This window comes from Lates calcarifer, linkage group LG13, assembly GCF_001640805.2.
Source record: "Lates calcarifer isolate ASB-BC8 linkage group LG13, TLL_Latcal_v3, whole genome shotgun sequence".
Taxonomy (NCBI): Eukaryota; Metazoa; Chordata; class Actinopteri; family Centropomidae; genus Lates; species Lates calcarifer.
In genome coordinates, this window is record NC_066845.1 from 14,660,035 (window position 1) to 14,679,014 (window position 18,980).

Genomic DNA, 18,980 nt, shown 5'->3' on the forward strand with positions numbered 1-18,980 from the left:
GTCTATGCTCACACAATGTTACCCAGTAAAATATCCCTCAAGTAGGATTTGTTGACTTGAAGCTGGTTAAACTAAAGTTGACAGTTTTGGTTTTCATTACTTTACGCTGAAAATATTAAGGTGGACAATGTGCAAAACACTGGAAATACTGCACAGGAAATTATTGTGGATTATTTATCAAACTTGGGTTTGCCAGTGCATCTGCTGTTGAATGACAGTCAAAATAAAACAGCAAGTGAAAAGGCACAAAAGCTGAGGAGAAGTGCAAAGGTCAAAGGTCAAATCTTGTGTGATTTACCATTGTGGTATGGCTTAATTGAAGACAATGACCCCCGCAACCCACTCCAACACAAAATCAATAGCAACAGACCAACTCATTCACCACTAAGACTCAGTGAGTTTAGACTCCATCTGGTTCAGGCGACTGACACCAGGCCAGATGATTCAGTCAAAGGAAAAGCCGAGGAATGCTGCCGAGACACTCACATCACAAAGGCAAAGGAAATCCGCTGGAGTGTACCAACAATGTTCTGTGTTTGTATTAATGTTAGTGTCATTATGCAAATGTTGCTCAGGTCCATTTTGGAGCTATGATAACACAAATATTTTAAAATGATCAGACATTATGAAATCTTTGTGATTTAGGGATTTTCAGGAGGCAATACATGCTGCTGTTTGATGTTTTTTTATTTTCAAATCTGGATTTATCTGTGTCAGAGCACACACAACAAATGAAATGCAATAATGGTCTGAATCAGTCTCTTGATTTGTTGGCCCTTGAAGACTCTCAGTCTGAACAACATGTCCTAAACAGCCAGCCCATTCCAGCTTTAGAGGACAGACTCGATACCTCGTCTGTTTTAGACATAATTTTTCTTCTGCCACAAAGCGCAGGTCAGCCCATGGCTAAATTCTAGAAAACTATGGAAACTGAATGCATGACACAGACATATAGTAATATACACCTTGTGTTAAGTTAGTGCAGGCTGAATGTCCATTTTGCAGAATCTGGTCCACATTTCTTCAATCCAACCTGTGCAAAAGTCAGTATTAGTGCAATTTTACATTCTTCACATCAATATAACTGAATGAAAATGTCATAATACAAGTGTACAGTAATCTGTTTATTTCTTGGAATGTTTATGTAACTCCAGTTAAGATGAATAACTGGCTAAAACCAGAGAGGCAGTGGTATTTAGAAACATGCGGCCTGTGGCATGCGGAACTTTACCCAGCTTATCAGGTCCATCAACTTCATGAGAGAAATGATACTACTGAGACTGTAGAAGGACATGATCACGTCTTTCATTTAGCACTTCTCCTGAAAGACTTAACTGAAGCAAATAGTTCTGAAATGATTGTGGTTTTTCCCAGAAACTACAGCTGTCAACATGAAAATTCCTGACTTTGTGTTGCAACGTACATTAGACTGCATTTACAGTAAAGCACAGTTCCGGTAAAGCCAACAAATAACAATGCAACTTATCTATGAGGGTAATATTTTATTTACAAAAGTGAAATATCACAATGATGTAGTGTTGGACCAGAGTTAATCTAAAGGTAATACTGGCCTTATAACCAACTCCACTCCCATGACTGCTCAACGATGAACTGCTAAAAGTTTATTACTTACAAACTGTTCTCAACCTACACAGACACGTGCATCACTGAGTCTTAACTTAATCTTGTAATGGCGAGGCTTCAGTTCCTCTGTAGAAATATGTCTGCTGGGTCCAAACTTAATATGAATATCTGTGAATTCATGCATGAAAAAAGTTGCATGTATGTATGTATGAATATATACTGAGTGCCACCAAGCTGTTTAAGACAGAAGAACTTTCACAAAACACTCAAAATCAAATCAAAAAATCAAATTAAGTAAGTAACAAACCACAAATATATAAGTCTCTCAATTAGTCATTATTAAAGCCAGAACAGAAAAAAAAAAAATCAAACCCAATAATCCACACATCAAAAATATATTACAGAGCTGGTGCTACAGTATGAAACTATGAATCAAAGAAATAAAATAAAACAAAAATCAAAGAAATCCTGAAGCAGATGTTTGTGTTGTGTGTATATACTGTACACATGCAGGATTTTGTGAAGTTGTAGTGAAGCCATTTGACCATGTGAACATCCACACTCCTTACAGTTAGAAGTAAACACATGAGGCCTGCAGTATAATTCTTTTGGCAATGAAGTAAGGTCGGTGCCAGCCAAAACAGGACGAAAGAGATTTCTAAAAAGATAACTTTCTCTGAGTGAAGATGATTAAAACTGACAAACTGAAAATTGCTGAGCTGTAGCTTGTGGAATAAAGCACTTGGTATAAATGTACAGTCGGTACACAGAAAGAGTGTCACCATAAATTCAACAGGGTAAAAGATTCTGCGTTATGCTAATAAATTCGGTCCCTACCACAGCGCTCATATACAAACAAAACTGTTGCAATTGGTTTGTTGTTCCTTCAAAATGTTATGACTGTCTAGTGTCATTTTTAAATAATGCCACTATTAAAAATCTCATATACATTAAACAACATGTGAGAAAAAATCCTTCATAAATGATGTGTTTATCTACAGAGAACATCTGATCAGAGATGTCGCAGCATTCCTCTACTGTGTTTTCTCTCTGGTGTAAAATCCTGCTTACGGTCGTAGTAAACAACTTAAAAAAAATAAATACCTGAACTAAAAATGGCATCAAGTTCAAAATAAAAGTGTACATATGTAGTCCATTACAAGGTCAATACTTGATGCTAAAAATCCTTTTTTTTTTAGTTTTCATGATTTAATTTTTACACACACTATGGTTTATGATAACACTAATATGCTTCTAAAACTTTAACCAACAGTTACTTACACTATGTTTTTATGATACTGGATTATGATTGGCTGAATTCAACTGCTAATTTAAAACTTACTGCAAAGAAGCTATCCAGTTCAGTTGCTACAACATGGGGCCAATGAGGAATGACAAACTGTTGGCTGGGGTGCGTCTGTATAGAAAAAAAAGGCATGTTTTGAAAAAAATGTAACATCTAAAATAACTCTAATCAGAAATTTAAGAAGGTTTTGCATATGCATGTACACATCCATGCAAAGGGTCTGATCCAGAGTCACACACTTGAGTCTTTAAATCACTGTCACTGTCATCATTGTCCAACTCCAGCAACACCCTCAGTGTCACTGAGAACTACCTCAGAGATTCATGACAGCTGCAGATAAATCTGTGCTCGAGTCACTAAAGCCATTGTGGAAAATATGAGCAGATCTGAGACACCAGTGATGTGAGGATGGGGTTTTCACAGCAGCAGGCTAACTGAGTCTGGGCCTGCGGCTGGCTGGTGGGTGGGTTGTAGTGGGTAAGCCATCATGTTGATTACCCTCTGGTACTGATACTGTGGCGGAGCTCCGAGGATGGGACCTGCAACAGGCACACACACGCATCATACATTGTGCACCAACAAAAACAAAAGTGCAGGGATGAGAGCAGATAAACAGGCTATTATGGAAATTCCTCTTTCATCTCCAAGTAAATCAAAGTGCAGGATACAATGGGTGGAGACAATGCTTTTTGCTCACAGGGATTATAAATAATAAAAAGTATGTATACCATGTTAGATGCTATTGGCAGCCATTCAAAGCTGCTTACAAAACAAACAAAAACACCTCCATCTAGAAACAAATCCTATGTGATCATAAATGACGCTGTTATGCAACTGCTCTACATTATTCAAATTACAAAATGTAAAATGTTACATACATAAACTACTGCTCTCTATCAACTTACATTGTATATATGGTGTGACAAATCTGCCTTTGAGCTAAAATATAGCCTGAGAAATACTAAGTTGCTGATGCACTGGAATGAACTTGTTCTCTGTCTGAAAATGTCAAACATGAAAAGAAGAGTGAAAATCTCTGAAGTCCCTTCACTGCGTGTAACTCATCATTTTGCAGTCCTGTGAAGAAGGACCCTCATGAAAAAGCAGTTCATTGTTGGAAAAAAAAAAATTTAAACGGCAGCAAAACAAAATCATGGCCGTAAAAATGCCAATATGCTGTCCGGCACAATGTATGTCTCTCCGGCCGACCATCCAGATGGTAATTAATGAAAAGCGGGCCAGCAATGCACTTAGCGTGTAGCCACAGTGACAAGTGGAGAGGATTCAATAGACATAGATCAGTGAAAGGTGCTGATCGCTAGTGCTCCCAACTATACTGGACACAAAGGAGCACTGGTGTCCCACAGGCACTTCATCTTAGTTCATATCCTGACTCCACTGGGCCAGCCTGGGTTATGGCTCTCCTGGGACACGAGCGAGATTACTGTGATCGCTCTCACACACGCTGAATCCTCCCTCTGGAATCACCACAGAGTTTACATCTACACCTCCATGTGTTGTACAGTATACACACACACAAGCTCACTGGCACATGCTCTTACCATTGAGAAAGATCCAAGTCAATGGTCATTTGTCTTCAGTGAGAAGAACAAGAAAACGGGCTGTAGGAAAAACACAGGAACACACACAGAGTTAACCAACTGCATGGCTGCTTTGCTTGTCTGAACCTTGCACTCCATGCTGTTTAAACTGTTACCTTATGGTCTCCCATGCAGACATTAGGGCCCACTGTGTTGTAAACAACGCCCCTCTCATCGTCATCTCTCTGAGAAGAAAATACAGCAAAATTAACGACAAAATAGATATTGAGACTGGCACATTCCCCTGGGTTGGATTATGTGACGTTATGATGACCATGCCAAAAAAAAAAAATCTGTTCAGAACGAAGCTACAAATTTTTTTTTGCACACTGAAAGTAAATGTAGATAATAGACTTCAGTAGTTAGCATATATCTAACCTTTCACTTGGAGTATAATAGTCTGATGTTACATTTTACCTCATCATATTTTAACACTGGGGAGTCCAGGGTGAATAACTAATATTAATGCAACCTTTGATTAGCTTCTGAGATAAATTACACTAATATTGTAATAAACTTTATTATATATTATATCTACCACCATCTTCTTAATAGCAATCCTGTATTAAACACTGTGTTTATACTGTATAAGCCTTTTACCAGAGACTAGATTCTGCACTGTGTGGAAGTGGAAGTAGACAACATACACAAAGTTATGAATTTCAGCTTTAAACACAATGACAGTAAGCACTGACTGACCCTGCGGATGAATTCTTGGGCAGAGTGTGACATGAGGATTCGATCACACCAGGCAGGACAGCGAGTGTTCATGTACTGGGTGGGTTTAGTGTACTCTTCACTGTAAGGGTAGCTGAGGACGAGACAACAGCACACGTAAGGTATCAAAAGGGTTGCTGGGAGGTTTTTTAACATGTTATCAGCATGTAGTTCAGTTAGGGAGTCTTACCTGGGTGGAAACTTTATTTCCTCTTCCCTAATAACATCATGAAAGGCTGCAACTTCTTTGTCATATTTCAAAAGCTGGGGAGCAGAAGCCATCGCTGATTAGCGCTATGGGAAATCTTGTCACATTAAAAACAACCATGATGTGAGTGAGTACAACTTTAGCACAGGTAAACAGCCAATTTACTGTCACGGTTATCGCAGTTTTGTTTACCTGCCAGTTTTTCTATTTACCGTACTGTCATTCATAGGACTTTACTTCCTCTGATAGGATCTAATCTAAAATCTGTGAAAACATGCCAGATTGTTGCTAAGCAGTCCGTTGAATTATATGTTACATCACAGAGTTTCTGTGAGACTGTGGTGTAGCTGATGGGATTGATGTGGGTGAAAGTTGAGTTCATGGTCTCACTGATGGGACATTGTCCTCGCGGAAATACGCTTGGTGCAGGTAGGTGAACAGTTTCTCCTCGATTTGAAGCAACACCTGCATGAGAAATGATTTCAAGTAAAGTGACAGCAGCACTAAAAACAAAATGTCAGCTGTTGTCTTGTGTGATAGTTTTAATCACCTGGTGGTCATTGTCTTTTTCTTCGCAGATGATTTTCTCTACTTGGTTGCTGCTGTCCTTCTTCACTGTCTGCACATCTGCCGTAGTGGACAGATGCTGCTCATACAAGCACAAAATGCAAGAAGGGGTCTGTGTCAAAATACCAGGCTAATACACATCTTAATCACATGAGCTTCAGGGGAAATTCAAGTTGCTACATACTTGGACCAGGCTAAGCGTGTCCAAACGGAAGTTGAAATCCCCAAACAGGAAGAAAGGCAGAGGAGTGTAGCAGCTGTCTGATATCCTGGAGGGAAAGCACGAAGATGTAGTCTTTGTTTCCATTAGCCTTGCTCTGAGTGTGTACAAATTCACATTAACATGATAAAATTTCCATCATAGTCTAATTAATAGAGGTCATGAAAATTCCCGAAATATCTTGTTTACAAGACAGGAAAGGCTGTATGATAGCAGATGATAGGACAGGACAGTATCAGACGCATATTCCATTCACAGGTTATTTAATCCAGTCTTAAATTGTACTTTTTGGTTTAACTCAATGAATACTGTCATTCTGAGTGTTTTACAGTCATGTTTTTGCATAGTTGTGTGTAGATGCAAATCCAACCTGTTTATGACATATCTGAGAGCATTTTTGCGGTTGGCTGAGTAAATGGAAGGACTGGATTCGCAGGCAGTGAGGTTGGAGGCATCATGGAAAAGGTGGACATTGACCAGGTCCAGACCTCTGCGAAGAACACACACACATACACATACACACACAGGATCGTGGACTAAATATAGTGATACTTGGCAGGTGGAGGAAGAAAACAGGAAACAATCTGATAACACCAAAGCCTGACATCTGATAGGTGAGTATGTACGTGTGTGTGTGTGTGTTTGCCAACGCAGGTGCCACTCTCTTATCAGTGATTGCACTTGTGTTAATGCTGAGTCCACAAACAAGCACATTTGTCTTTTGTGTTGAGCGTTCGCTCCTTTTCTTTGGCTGTCACCGGAAAACAATTAATGTGCATCCAACAAATGAGGGGTGTTGACTCACAGCATGATGTTGTGGCACACGCATTGTGGGTTCCTTTTGTTATTACCCAGAGTTAACAACATGGCAAAGCAAACAGTGACTACAATTCTCAGAAAGCACAAGCTGTAGCAGCAGCTCTGTGTGTTTAATGACTGACTATATTTAATTCAATGTAATAAACAATTCAATTCAGTGAATTCAAAAAATACATTGTAAAGATACGTTCTTTGCTGATCAAATAAAAGTGTGGATTAGCACCAGGGTTACATGCTGCATTGTCTGTACTGTATGTAAAATAGCTGATAAGTTTTAACAGGACAGTTGCCATCCAAATGAAAGCTAATGCCCTGGCTATGTTTAAGATTCAGTCTGTTTTAGTTAAGGAAATATCTGGCTCTTTTTTTTTGCTAAATGCTCAACTACATTAACCAGCCAGTTGCTAACTTTGTCTGTCTGCTGTTTGGTGCTGGACAGCTTTATCAGAGCTTCTTCACAAAAAAAAAAAGCTGCCTGCTGCATCTGAAAGCGACACTGGTAAGAGCGGTTAAAGTGACCCAAAACAGCAACCTTGGGTTTGTCACTATGAGTGACCTCTTTTACATAGAAATAGTCACATGATCCATTAATATAAAAATAGTGATTAGAGTTGCTTATAGGAAGTTTTGTTTTTTAACAGATCTTCAGGTAGGTTTTGTTTTCAACAAGTAGGTAGGGCTGGGAAACAAAACAAAAAACATACCCAGCCCAACTCAGAGGTATGTAAGAGTTGGAAACTGAAACGATAACACCTTGTCTTTTGTTGACAGACAATTGATGCTTTACTTTCTTTGAGGTCCAATTTCTGAGAACTTCAAAAACCAGGGCATCTTTGTTTTGCTAATAAAGGAACAGAACAGAACAGAGATAAATAGCACTGGCTTTCTTTGCCAAAAACTGCCAGTTTTATTCCATGTACAGTGTTTTGTCAGGGGAGTTTCCCAGTAACTGGAAAAAAAAACCCAAAAGTGAAAGTGAGTTGAGTTCAGCCCTGACTGGTTTATCAAGGTGAGGTTAGTGCACAGTACGTACTGGTTGTGTATGATCCAGCGGGTCCTCATGAAGCCTTTCCTGGACCATTTGAACTGCAACAGAGACAAATCAGAGTGAGTCAGTAAATGGCAGCGAGCCGTGTCTTTGAAGGGCCAAACTGATAATTATTGATTCTCCCACATAATTTGTCTCATCTCCCTGTCAGAGCGGGCCAACAGCCCCTACAGCCCCAGTAGACTCATTTGTCCCAACATCTCCCTTTGGCCCACATGTACCCCTCCCCACACCTGCAAACACACACACACACACACACACACACATGCAGGCATACACAGATGCACACTCATGCATACATACTCACATCAGGCCAGAAATTCTTTGGAAATTTTTCTTTCTCCACTGTGGTGACCCCATCCAGAGAGCCCACGTATTTGTTCTGCCCCGACACTGCTTTAAAATCCTTAACTGTGAGAGGGAGAGGGAGGCAGAAAGAGGGAGGGAATGGAGAGGAGGGGGGAGAGGTGTGACATGTAAAAGAGTGAGAAAACATGCAAACAGCAATCAATAAACTGGTGTTAACCTCATCAGAGCGGCATACGTGATGAGAGAGGATCTATAAGCGAGCCATTAGACTGTGTTTGGTGAACAACAATCGGTTTGGGCCACACAGCGAGTGGCAGCTCCAGGATGTTTATGGTTCTTCCATAAGCTTTTCTGAGGAGCTTTTTCACGCCTAACGTGACTGGACTATGCAGCAGGAAAATAACAGCATCACTTTAAATTCAGGTTCTTTGCAAAATATCTGGCCAGGTGGGGTGGCCATCAAACTGTCATTACACACAGGGAAATGTTTTGCTATTCCTGGTATCAAAAAAATGACAAGAATCTTGCCATTTGTACCCAACATTACTCTAACGTCATTAAAGGCATTACCAAAACAGTAAAGGACGCAAGCGGAGTGATTTACTTTGAGTTCTCAAATTGTCTGTTTCAGATGTGCAAAGACTACCACTTCCTTTGTTTTTTAGGGGGAAAAAAGCTACTGAAATCCATCACATGTTCACAAATAATACAATATTTAATGAATGTTAATGTCACATGTAAGAAATAAAGTTTTTTTTTTACCATTAAAGTCATATTGATAGATGTTTTTCAGGGTCTTGTGGATGAAGTACATGCTCCCCAGAGCCTGTGAGAAGACAGAAATAAAGAACATACATTTTACAATATCTGATAAAAGCAACACAAGTTACAGTTTGCAAGATTCAGTCAAAAGACCTTCAAACCAAAACATCTAAAAAGACAAATCAAACTAAAATGGAGCATTGCTTTTATTGTTTCTGTGGACATCTTTACTTTTAACCTGCTGCTGCAAAGAACAAAAGAAAATGACCAAAAGCCAGTTCACAACACAGCCTCATTAGTTTCATTTGAAATGCTGTCAGTGGCATCAGAGTAGAGTGTCTGAACATGTGCCTAATCATCTTCAAATTGCAACTTTAAACTTTATACAAGCATTAAATATTTCAGAGCTAAATTAAACAATAGAGCTCTGTCCGACCCATCCAGAGGGGTTCCTCAGCAGCGATCCACAATGAAGCCAAGACAACTAAATGGCAAAAACAGGAAATTATTTCAGGCACTGAGATGATGGATTGAATTGTTCATTTTCCCCTCATGTGAGCTGAATTGTGAGCCTCGTATTGAACGATACAGTAGCAGACACAGTATATTGTTACTCTCCCAAAGACACATGAAAGAATTTAGACGTGCAAAGTGAACACATAACTGCACGACACATCCACACGCTGCCCCTCACACACACACACTTCGGCACCCAATCATCCCTGACACGGGGCTGACAATTTTTAATGTACTAACTGCCTGCTCCACTGATCTGATTAATCATGGCCTGTGAGATCAATAAAGACAGAAAATTAAAACAATTTAAAAGGTATTAAGCAGTAGGCCTGCTGTCTGCCAACGCCGCCGCTGTGACTGGGGGGGCCCGAAGAAAAATAAGCCGGCGCTCGGAGGGCTCGGGGCGTGACGGACCACTATGCAACCCACCCCCTCCTCATCCAGCCAGAGCATGAGAGATCTCTCCCTGAAGAGATCATTTATCTTGGGTGCCAAAGTCATCCTCATTTAATAAAATGGAAGAGGCTCCATTGTCGGCTCCAGTGAGCGGCAATTAGTGACCAACTTGTCCAAAGTAAGGGAATGAGGTTAGGGCACGACCAGGGATTTATTCAAACTAGTCTGAAAGGGTTTTAAAAAAATAATAAATACATGCTCACTGAAGATTGTTTCTGAGGAACAAGTTTGGAAAAAGCTTAATTGTTATTTTAGCTCACAAATGGTGCCAAATTACCATTCTTGGAGCAAGTTCAAGGACCATATTCTGATAATCAGCTCAAAAACATCTAAATTTGGCCTAGTTTATGTTGGATCAGAGGATCAGCAACGTTGTGTTTAAACCGTACAGCAAAGTACACATGCACACACTCAAACACAGATACACATTCCCCTCCACATACTCTGCCAAACACCTATCTTCATCAATCAGGTTTGTGCACAGTTTAATAAAAAAATATTGACTTACAAGTGATTTTTTATCAAAACACCATTTGTACTGGGAATGCATGCAAGTCTGCTCCCTCTACTCCTGCAGCTCCTCCGAAAGAACCCCCCCCCCCCCCCAAACTCTCTCTTGGCCATATAACTGATGATCCGCAGCCAGGGGGAAACAAATTGAAAATCAATGCAGGTGGCACAGACGAAATGAGAATGAGGCATTAGGAGTGCTGCTGTTGTTGTGTATGTGTGTATGTGTGTGTGTGTGGGGGGGGGGGGGGGGGGCAGCCCTCTCAGGGCAAAGAGTAGAGGGTGCAAACACTCTTGAGTGCAGGGGAAACTTAGTCCCAGCTGTCCTCCAAAACCCCCCTCCCCACCTCACACTTTATTTATCGTACACAAATAGGCTGGAATCAATAGTTTTAATCTAGAGTTAAATGTATTGACTTTGGCCTGTCCCCACTCCTCCCAACACCTGGCCATTGACTTTCCCCTTTTTAACTTCACGTACCTTCAGTCTACAGATGCAGCCATTGACCCCTACTGTCAGACAGCCAGTGTGAGTGTATCACCTGGGAGGAGTAAGGGTTAATAGTTTACGAGATACTCAGCCACTTTTCTCGGCTAGGGAGGTGTTACTTCCAAACCAAGGCAGAAAATCAGATGAACCGACGCTGACAAAGCTGCTGTGAGCAACTACAAACATCATGCAATTCCAAGAAAGAGACTAGAAAAACTTGCTTGGGCTGTGTTAGGTCACTAAAAAGAACTTGGATGCCAGAAATGGCTTCTCCCGACAGGTGTGAAGATTGAGGCTGAGCTCATGACCCGAGCAATGTCCCGGCAGCTCTGTAATGGTACTTTAGTAGCATGAAGAGCACCAGCTCAGACTTCAGCAATAGAGACGGACTCTGGGTTCAACAATAGATGGCGATAAGAGATGTAGGTAGTGGCATGAGTGACTTAACAAACCTGTCTTTAAGAATATTTCCTCTGTCTGTGCCCATGCTGTGGAACTACTACAACATTGTTTTACACTATATCTCTGAGATCTATGCTTTTACATAAGGCCGTTGTTTTGCACATGTCTGAGCTTGTGAAGTGGGCCTTGATGCACTAAACCCTTAAACCCACACAAACACACACAGACACACAACAAATCAGATTACAGTCAGGAAGATAAATCTGCACACCAAGATTTTCACTTTTTTTTCTTATTTCTAATTTCTTGGTCTTCCTAGGTCAGACATATAGGACAAGCTTGTCTTTGGTCAAATATCCGATAATGGCCATCGCGCCTGATCAAAAGAGAATTGCTGATAAAATATCATCTTTTTTTAGATTTCAGATTTGTTTTGTGGTGATATTTACGGTCTTCACATGCTGTCAGTTCTTGTAACAGACTGCTCTCTATCCATATATCTTTCACAGTGAATCCACACCTTTAAACTGATTAAATACACATATACAAACAAAGCCAAGACTACAATGATGTGTATGTGGAACTTGACTTAATTCTCATATAGGACCACATAACATTCTCTGATACAACCTGTTTTATAATCCAAAATATGCATTACAATGTAAGCCTTGACAAAAGAAATCCTTTTTTCCAGTGCTCCACTGGGGTCTACAGCCAGCCCAGCTCCTTGACCCTCAACAGCAGAGCACATCCAGCACCTCTAACCACCACTGAGCACTAACATGGAGGAGGGCTCCATCTAGTGGAAGCAGGTTCAAACTACTCTTGCTGAGAAAAAAGATTGTGTTTTTCTTACCGTGAAGCCGTCCTCTGCTTGGAACTGGTTGTCCACGTAGATGCAGACCCTGTCATAATCTTTCATTTCCTCACTGGACTCAATGGTCCTGGAAACAACAGAGCACAACAGATCAATCATTAGGCAACAGAACTAAAAAGCTTGTTGCTTTGGATGTAGAGCTGAAGAGATTAGACAATTAATTGACTAGTCGATGGACAGAAAATTAATCTGGAATAATTCAGATAATTATTTAGTGTTTTTTTTTTTTTTTTATTCTTTATTCTGTTTTCTAACATATTATAGACTAAACAAGAGTTGGAGAATAATCAACAGATTTATTGATAATTAAAGTATTTTTCAATCCAAGAAATGTGTAAAGAAAGAGACCAGACTCTCTTTATGAAAGTTTGTGATAAAATCAAATACATGGTGAAGAGAGAATATGACTAAACAGGACAACACAGATTATGAACAGGACATTAATCCTACCGGAAGAAGTTTTCTGCATGGCCCATGTTAACCATGTAGTCCTTCCCTCCCACCTCCTGGAAGTGCAGGGCGATGAACTGTGGCTTGTAGATGTGGATAGTCTGTAACAAAATGCAGCAAACGGGTCTCAGTCTACAGAGTCTTATATTACAGAGTAATGAGGAGTGAAGAGGGTCAACACTGTGTGTTACAGGATGAGGTTAATGACCCATTAGAGGTCATGTAGACTTTTTCTGTTATTGAATTTCTGCTCTGGGCTACACTATCAGTTATCAACACAGTGTCCGTTTTCCAGAGGAACATGGAGCAGCTGTGTATGTTGGGATGTGACCAGGGTGATGATGCCAGCAGCCTACAAAAGTGGGCTGGACCCAGCTACATACACAATTTTTATTTGGCTGTGTAAAATTTAAGAGAATAATATGATACTGCCAGAAATGAGTAATGTGTTTAAAACTGTGAATTATTAATGCAAGACTTAGGAGGCCCAAACTTACCTTGTACAATTCTTGTAACCATTCGCTTTGAATTTCACCCAACTATAAAAAGAGAAAAATAGATATGCAATCATTCTGAAAGAAACAGTGCAAAATCAAATATGAAACCTACATTAACTATTTTTTTGGCCACCTGGGGGCAGCACAACAACCTTTAAACACAATATTAACTTAACTGTATCATTTCCTTATAAAGTTGTTATGACAAACACGTTAGATAAAATTGCCTATTAACACATCCAGCACATATGGAACACGATCAGCTCTCCAGGTCTGTCTCATTTAGCTGTGTTTTGTTCTTAAGCAACTCCAGAGGATAATGTGCAGCTAGACACTCTACGATGTTCACCTGCTATGGTGGACCATGGATCATGGAGCCCCGAAACAGTTAAAAATGTAGGAAACAGATATCAGACTGATATAAGACAAAAATATACCTGAATATATCAATAATAACACTATTGGTTAAATAATCAACATGGAGAGTATATAAGAAGCTTTAGGCCTTTCCTCAAATAATTTTAACCTAAAATAATTTGGTGGCTAAAGCTATCTGCAGGTGATAATTATATCTGTGGCTTTGCCACTATGAGCGACTCCTTTCACATTACACAGTCAATCTGTCATTAACACAAAAATATTGACTAGAGCAGCTTTAATTATGAAGTTTCTGGGTTTAAAATTACATTGCCAGCTAACAGAACAACAGGTCAAATGGAAGTCAAGAAGTCATTAATCACAAAAAGGAAACACTCTAAGCTAATATTAACTGAGCAATTTAAAACAAACAATAATGATTGCCTGGAAATATTATCCTGCGCGTTCCATTGGTTCAGTGTTCCAGGATGTAGTCTCATTCAAGTTTAGTTCCACCTGTCATAATCTGGCCCCTGTCCACACGCATCATCCGTGAAGGTGTGTATAATATTGCATGGTCACTTGGCATTTGAGTGTGTTGTAAAACATGTATCAGAAAAGCAGCTTCTTCACATGGCAATGTGTCAAACAAGGTCGAGGCTTACTAAGTAGGTGCTTCCCTGAGCAACAGGTAGACTTCTGTTTATACTGCAGATATTAAAGCTGCCCTGGACAAAATTTGTAAGGAAGATAAACTAATTTTGGCAGTTTAAGTGTGGTTGCAAGCACATAAAAACAGTAACCTACAACCTACAGTGTGCCTTGCTGCTGTAGCTTCAAAATAATATTATTATACTCAGGAATAATATGAGGAATTTATTGAATTGTGACAGAAAAAAAGTCTCCCGGATGGATGTAAGAAATATTTCAGCTAAATGAAATGTTTTGTTGTAATGGTAAATGGTAATGGTAAATGCGGTTTTGATACCAAAGGATCCTTCCTAACTCTACGACTGGCTTCTCTGGCTTTTTAAAGGCATTAAGTAGTACAACAACAAACTATCTCCCCTAAAACTAAACTTCGGCATTTCATCTCCATTAGGCCCACAGTGTAGTTGCAGGGTCATGCACAGACTGTTGCGTAGCCATATGCATTCATGCCACCTGAGACATGGCTTTGCATAGTGTATTTGCATGACCGCAGCTCAGCAATCGTGACGTGAAGGACTCCTCGCACATCATTGTGGCTACTATATGTGCTCATGAACACAAACACCAGTGGATCTGTCCACGACCCTGATTCATCCACATCTAACTGTAGCATATACATTTTAGAGATAAAATTCATACAGCAGTTATATTCATAATTAAACTGTGCTTGCTTATTACAAGTGAAGGAAATATAGCACATTAAAAATTAGAGGAGGAAAACCTGAATCACTTCACAACAGTTCTTAGGTATGCATGCCACTGCCCTCTGAGGCAAAAATGAGCCCTGTGCCAGGCAACAAGACCAGGCACGTTGAATAAAAGATATTCTGTGCCGGCTTCCACAGCAGAACCATTCCAAACAAACTGTTAGCCATAATGAATCCAGCATGGTGATTAAGTTAAGGCTTTGTTGTTCCAAGCTGTCCCATAATTCTTGGGAAAATTTGCTGAAATGTGTCTTTGGTAATAATGTGTTCCCATAACTAAGACTCTTGCATTTGGTCATTTTAACATCATCTGTATGAGTAAGGGGAAAGATTGTGTAACAAAAACATATCTGCCCATTGCAACTGAGTCATTAGACAAGCTCACAAGAAACTATAGACATAATCTCCAGGATACTGCTATGGTGTGCCACAGAAATGTTACTCGTGGCACAGGGCAGCCAGAAGAGTTGACCGTCTCACGGGCTGAGCTGCTCTGACAGGACACTGGCCTACTCCAGTGCTGTAAAGCAATAGGATTTATCCTGTGATGTGCTTAAGGTCTTGCTCTTATCCCAAAGGCTGAGAGAACAGTGTTTGTTTATAGAAATGGGGGGGGGGGGCTACGTAAGTAGAAAAGCTCTAGTCCCCTGGGGAAGATATTCATCTGTTTACATATCTCCCACAATGGGATCTAACATGTTTTCATTGGAGCCAGACCGGGCAACCGGAAACATGGTGCTGAGCCAAATTTCCATGAGTGTAAGAGCCCTCCTCCCTCCTCTGTCTAAAAGTTTTGTCAAACCAGCCTACGCAAAAACTAAAAACCACTGGATGTTTAGCTAAGTGTTTAGAGGACTTAAATTACAGTCAGATCAATTTGATCCCTTTAAAAAAAAATGCTCTTGCATTTTTTAGAGAACATCTAAGACTAGGCTATAAACGTCAACTTATATAACATTATGCAAATACAGTGATACCACTGCAGCTGTAAATTCTACACTGTGTGATAAGCATACTATTGTCTGACTATTGAGTAACACAGATCCTCTCTATTCTAACATTGGAACCAGTGATTATAAAACAGGGATTGACTACACCAACAGTTGTGACAGGTGATGATGATGATGATACTGTGGGGACACACCTAGAAAGGGTCCATGGACAGGGTCCACATAGAAGAAATTTGTATAGTCTAAATATCTAGGAATCCTCCTTAATATCTCATCTTCTAAAGGGGTTGGAGGACCCCTGCAGCGACCCAGGTATCCACATACTGAATGATGTGACATGTCATAAATGTTAGGGGGAATATAAGATATGAAAACAACTTTACGCAGGAGTCCACTGAGGTAAACAGAGTCAAGTCTCTGACTTGTCACATTCTGAGACTCTCAGTCCTTTAACAGTTTATTTAACCAGGTAGCCTCTTTGAGATTAAAAAGGTTCTGCCAAAGATAGGCAGCCCCAACACAAACAACTTCCCCCATAATTTTAGTTTATCCTTAATATATATTTTATTTATTTTTTTCAAGTGTACACCACTTGAAAAATGAAACAATTTAATTGTTAAGTGATGATTTCAAGGTCTCCACACCATCAGTGTTTGTTGAACATTTCAGTATTTTTTCACAGCTGCTCTTTCAGTGTCACTCTATCTGACAGGTCGCAGGGACTTGTCTAGTCAGACAGCGAGTGGGTCACGTGAGGGGTGAAACTTGGGCATCCCACATCAACTTTAGCTCGTGGCATTTTTTAAAGTCAACGACGGCGGATGAGTAGTATTGAACACATGCTACTGACAGCTGACAAGGAAACACGACTGAGTAACTCGACTGTGTGGCTAGATACAAGATATAAATGACTTCTAATTAGAGTAATAGGCCATTAACCGCGTGAAGACTTTAACACTCTTCGTTACATCCTTGTTCTAGTAGATATACTAGCAATGGAGCTCATTCAAGGTAAAATAAATAAATAAAAATAACCTATCTCCTGTTCCCTCTCCGCTAATAATTTTTCTATCAGCCTGACAGCATTAAGTTTAATCCTCTGGCAGCGCTGCAGTCTGGTGTAGTTTTAATTTTACTCTTACCAGGCTACTTACATTGTCAAAGAGTGAGCCGACATTTGCGGTGACGAGCAGCACGTCGGTGAACGTTTCCATGTTAACAATACACCTTCACGAGACAGTCCGAGGAAACTCCGCAGCGTCCTCACCAAACGACGCGCGCCTAGGCCTGTCAGCGGCTCCTCTCCAGGAGCTTATAAAGGCTTTACACTGTGAGAGCCCGAATCGTGTCTACGACCGCTCGAAATACACAAGCATCTCACTGAAGACGCCGCGTCGCTTCTGGTCCAACTTGTTCGCGGATGGCGGGCTGTTGTGGTGTCAGGTCGTCATCATACAGCACCGGAGCGGCGCTCATATCCATCGTCGAGCCGAGGAGGAGCGGTAAGTTAGCTCGTAACAGCCTGCGCGCGTGGATTTCCGCCTCCCCTCGGTTAATTGGACTAGTAGCTTCTTAGCAGACTTAAAAAACCAGGCTGGACAGTGCATCTGCTGTCGCCCTTACAAACCGTTCAGACAACCGGACTGAAGACTTCACACACAGGCGGTGTTTGTGTTGGGAACTGCTGTGCTGCTCCGCCCATTAGGCATGAGCCAGTCAATTACAGTGAGTCTTCCTCGTGTTATGTCAAGTTTATCACCGCTAAGCAAACGTCGTGCCCATCACTCCAAAAGCTCCTCTGAAGAAAATCCCATAAAATCTGAGTGTCAAAGAAACCTGTGTTCATAGCTTGTATTGCAAGTGAGCAAATTAGCATAATCATTTTCAATCCACTTCAAATCCCTAAAATGCATTGCATTATTGACTTGATGAAGATGGCATGAAAAGCCATTGTATAGTTTTAACAGCTTGACTATACCCAGGGACTTAAAAAATACCTGAAATGGCTCTCAACTCACCACTCAACATACCACAGGCTCATTCTGTGCAGTCTCAACAGGAAGTCAGTCATTTTCTCTTTGTGAAACCCTTTTCTTTCAATGAAATATCCTTTCAATAAAGGGCAGCTTGCTTTCGTTTCTGTAACTTCTCCTTCATACCTGTTTTTTTTTCTTTTAAAGCTGTTAAGCCTCATAAAAATTACACAACATGTGGTGGGGGGTCTTATCTTTATCTGTGACTTTGCATTACGTGTGATCACCAGTAATCACTTTTGTTACCTTTACCCTCATTGCAACGAATACACGGCCCTATGTCCTGTTCTTGTGTATACTCCTGCACCAGCAGTGGATAACATATCAGTGTTGGGAGTAGTTTTGTTTTTATGTGCGTGACCTACAGTTTAGTCATTTTCTCTAGAACAACCTGCCTCCTACAGCTTCCAGTCATCACAACAGCAGAGTAACCACAATATTTTACAGCACAGCTACAGTAGTTTGCTCTCTACCCAGTCAACCGCAGAGCTTATTTGGAGTAGATGGATCTGTGCCATCCCACTGTTTGATCCCCGGCCCAGGGTAAAGCAAAGATTGCTGGGGGGCCTAACTCTGGCTCTCCATAGTGCCGTTAGTGAGCTGTTCAACCATGGCGTGGTTTACGCAGGCAACCTTTTGAGCTTGTCTCCCTGCTTCCTCTTACTCCTCCTCCGAGCACTGTGTGCATTATTCACCAGCATCAACAGATCCATTAGAAACTATTGTAACAGAGATGCAAAAGAATGCTGCCATGTCCATCACCGGTTTGGAAACAAAAGACAGTAACAGGGGAAACCTCTCTGAAAGGAGACTTTGTTGAAGCCAGGAGGAAAGGCCTGGGGTTTGGACAGAGCAAAACAATTAGCCATAAACATCCACAGAG

At 40.6% G+C, this 18,980-nt stretch overlaps 1 protein-coding gene across 2 annotated transcripts; it reads right to left on the minus strand.

Annotated features, from left to right (window-relative positions):
- Positions 1-1,482: 1,482 nt before the first annotated feature.
- inpp5l (inositol polyphosphate-5-phosphatase L) lies at positions 1,483-17,788 on the minus strand. Of its 2 annotated transcripts, none has more exons than XM_051074893.1 (16): positions 17,219-17,788; positions 13,340-13,381; positions 12,843-12,943; positions 12,372-12,459; positions 9,142-9,205; positions 8,378-8,481; positions 8,056-8,108; positions 6,574-6,693; positions 6,168-6,300; positions 5,967-6,062; positions 5,807-5,881; positions 5,399-5,472; positions 5,191-5,302; positions 4,608-4,676; positions 4,453-4,512; positions 1,483-3,429 (listed from the first exon to the last, which is right to left on the minus strand). In XM_051074893.1, the coding sequence occupies exons 1-15, from the start codon at positions 17,276-17,278 to the stop codon at positions 4,471-4,473; spliced, it is 1,233 nt and encodes a 410-aa protein (XP_050930850.1). In that variant the 5' UTR covers positions 17,279-17,788; the 3' UTR covers positions 1,483-3,429; positions 4,453-4,470. The 2 variants fall into 2 exon arrangements, with proteins under 2 accessions (XP_050930850.1, XP_018524676.1); XM_018669160.2 differs by having other exon boundaries at positions 6,168-6,252; positions 17,219-17,774.
- Positions 17,789-18,980: the final 1,192 nt, after the last annotated feature.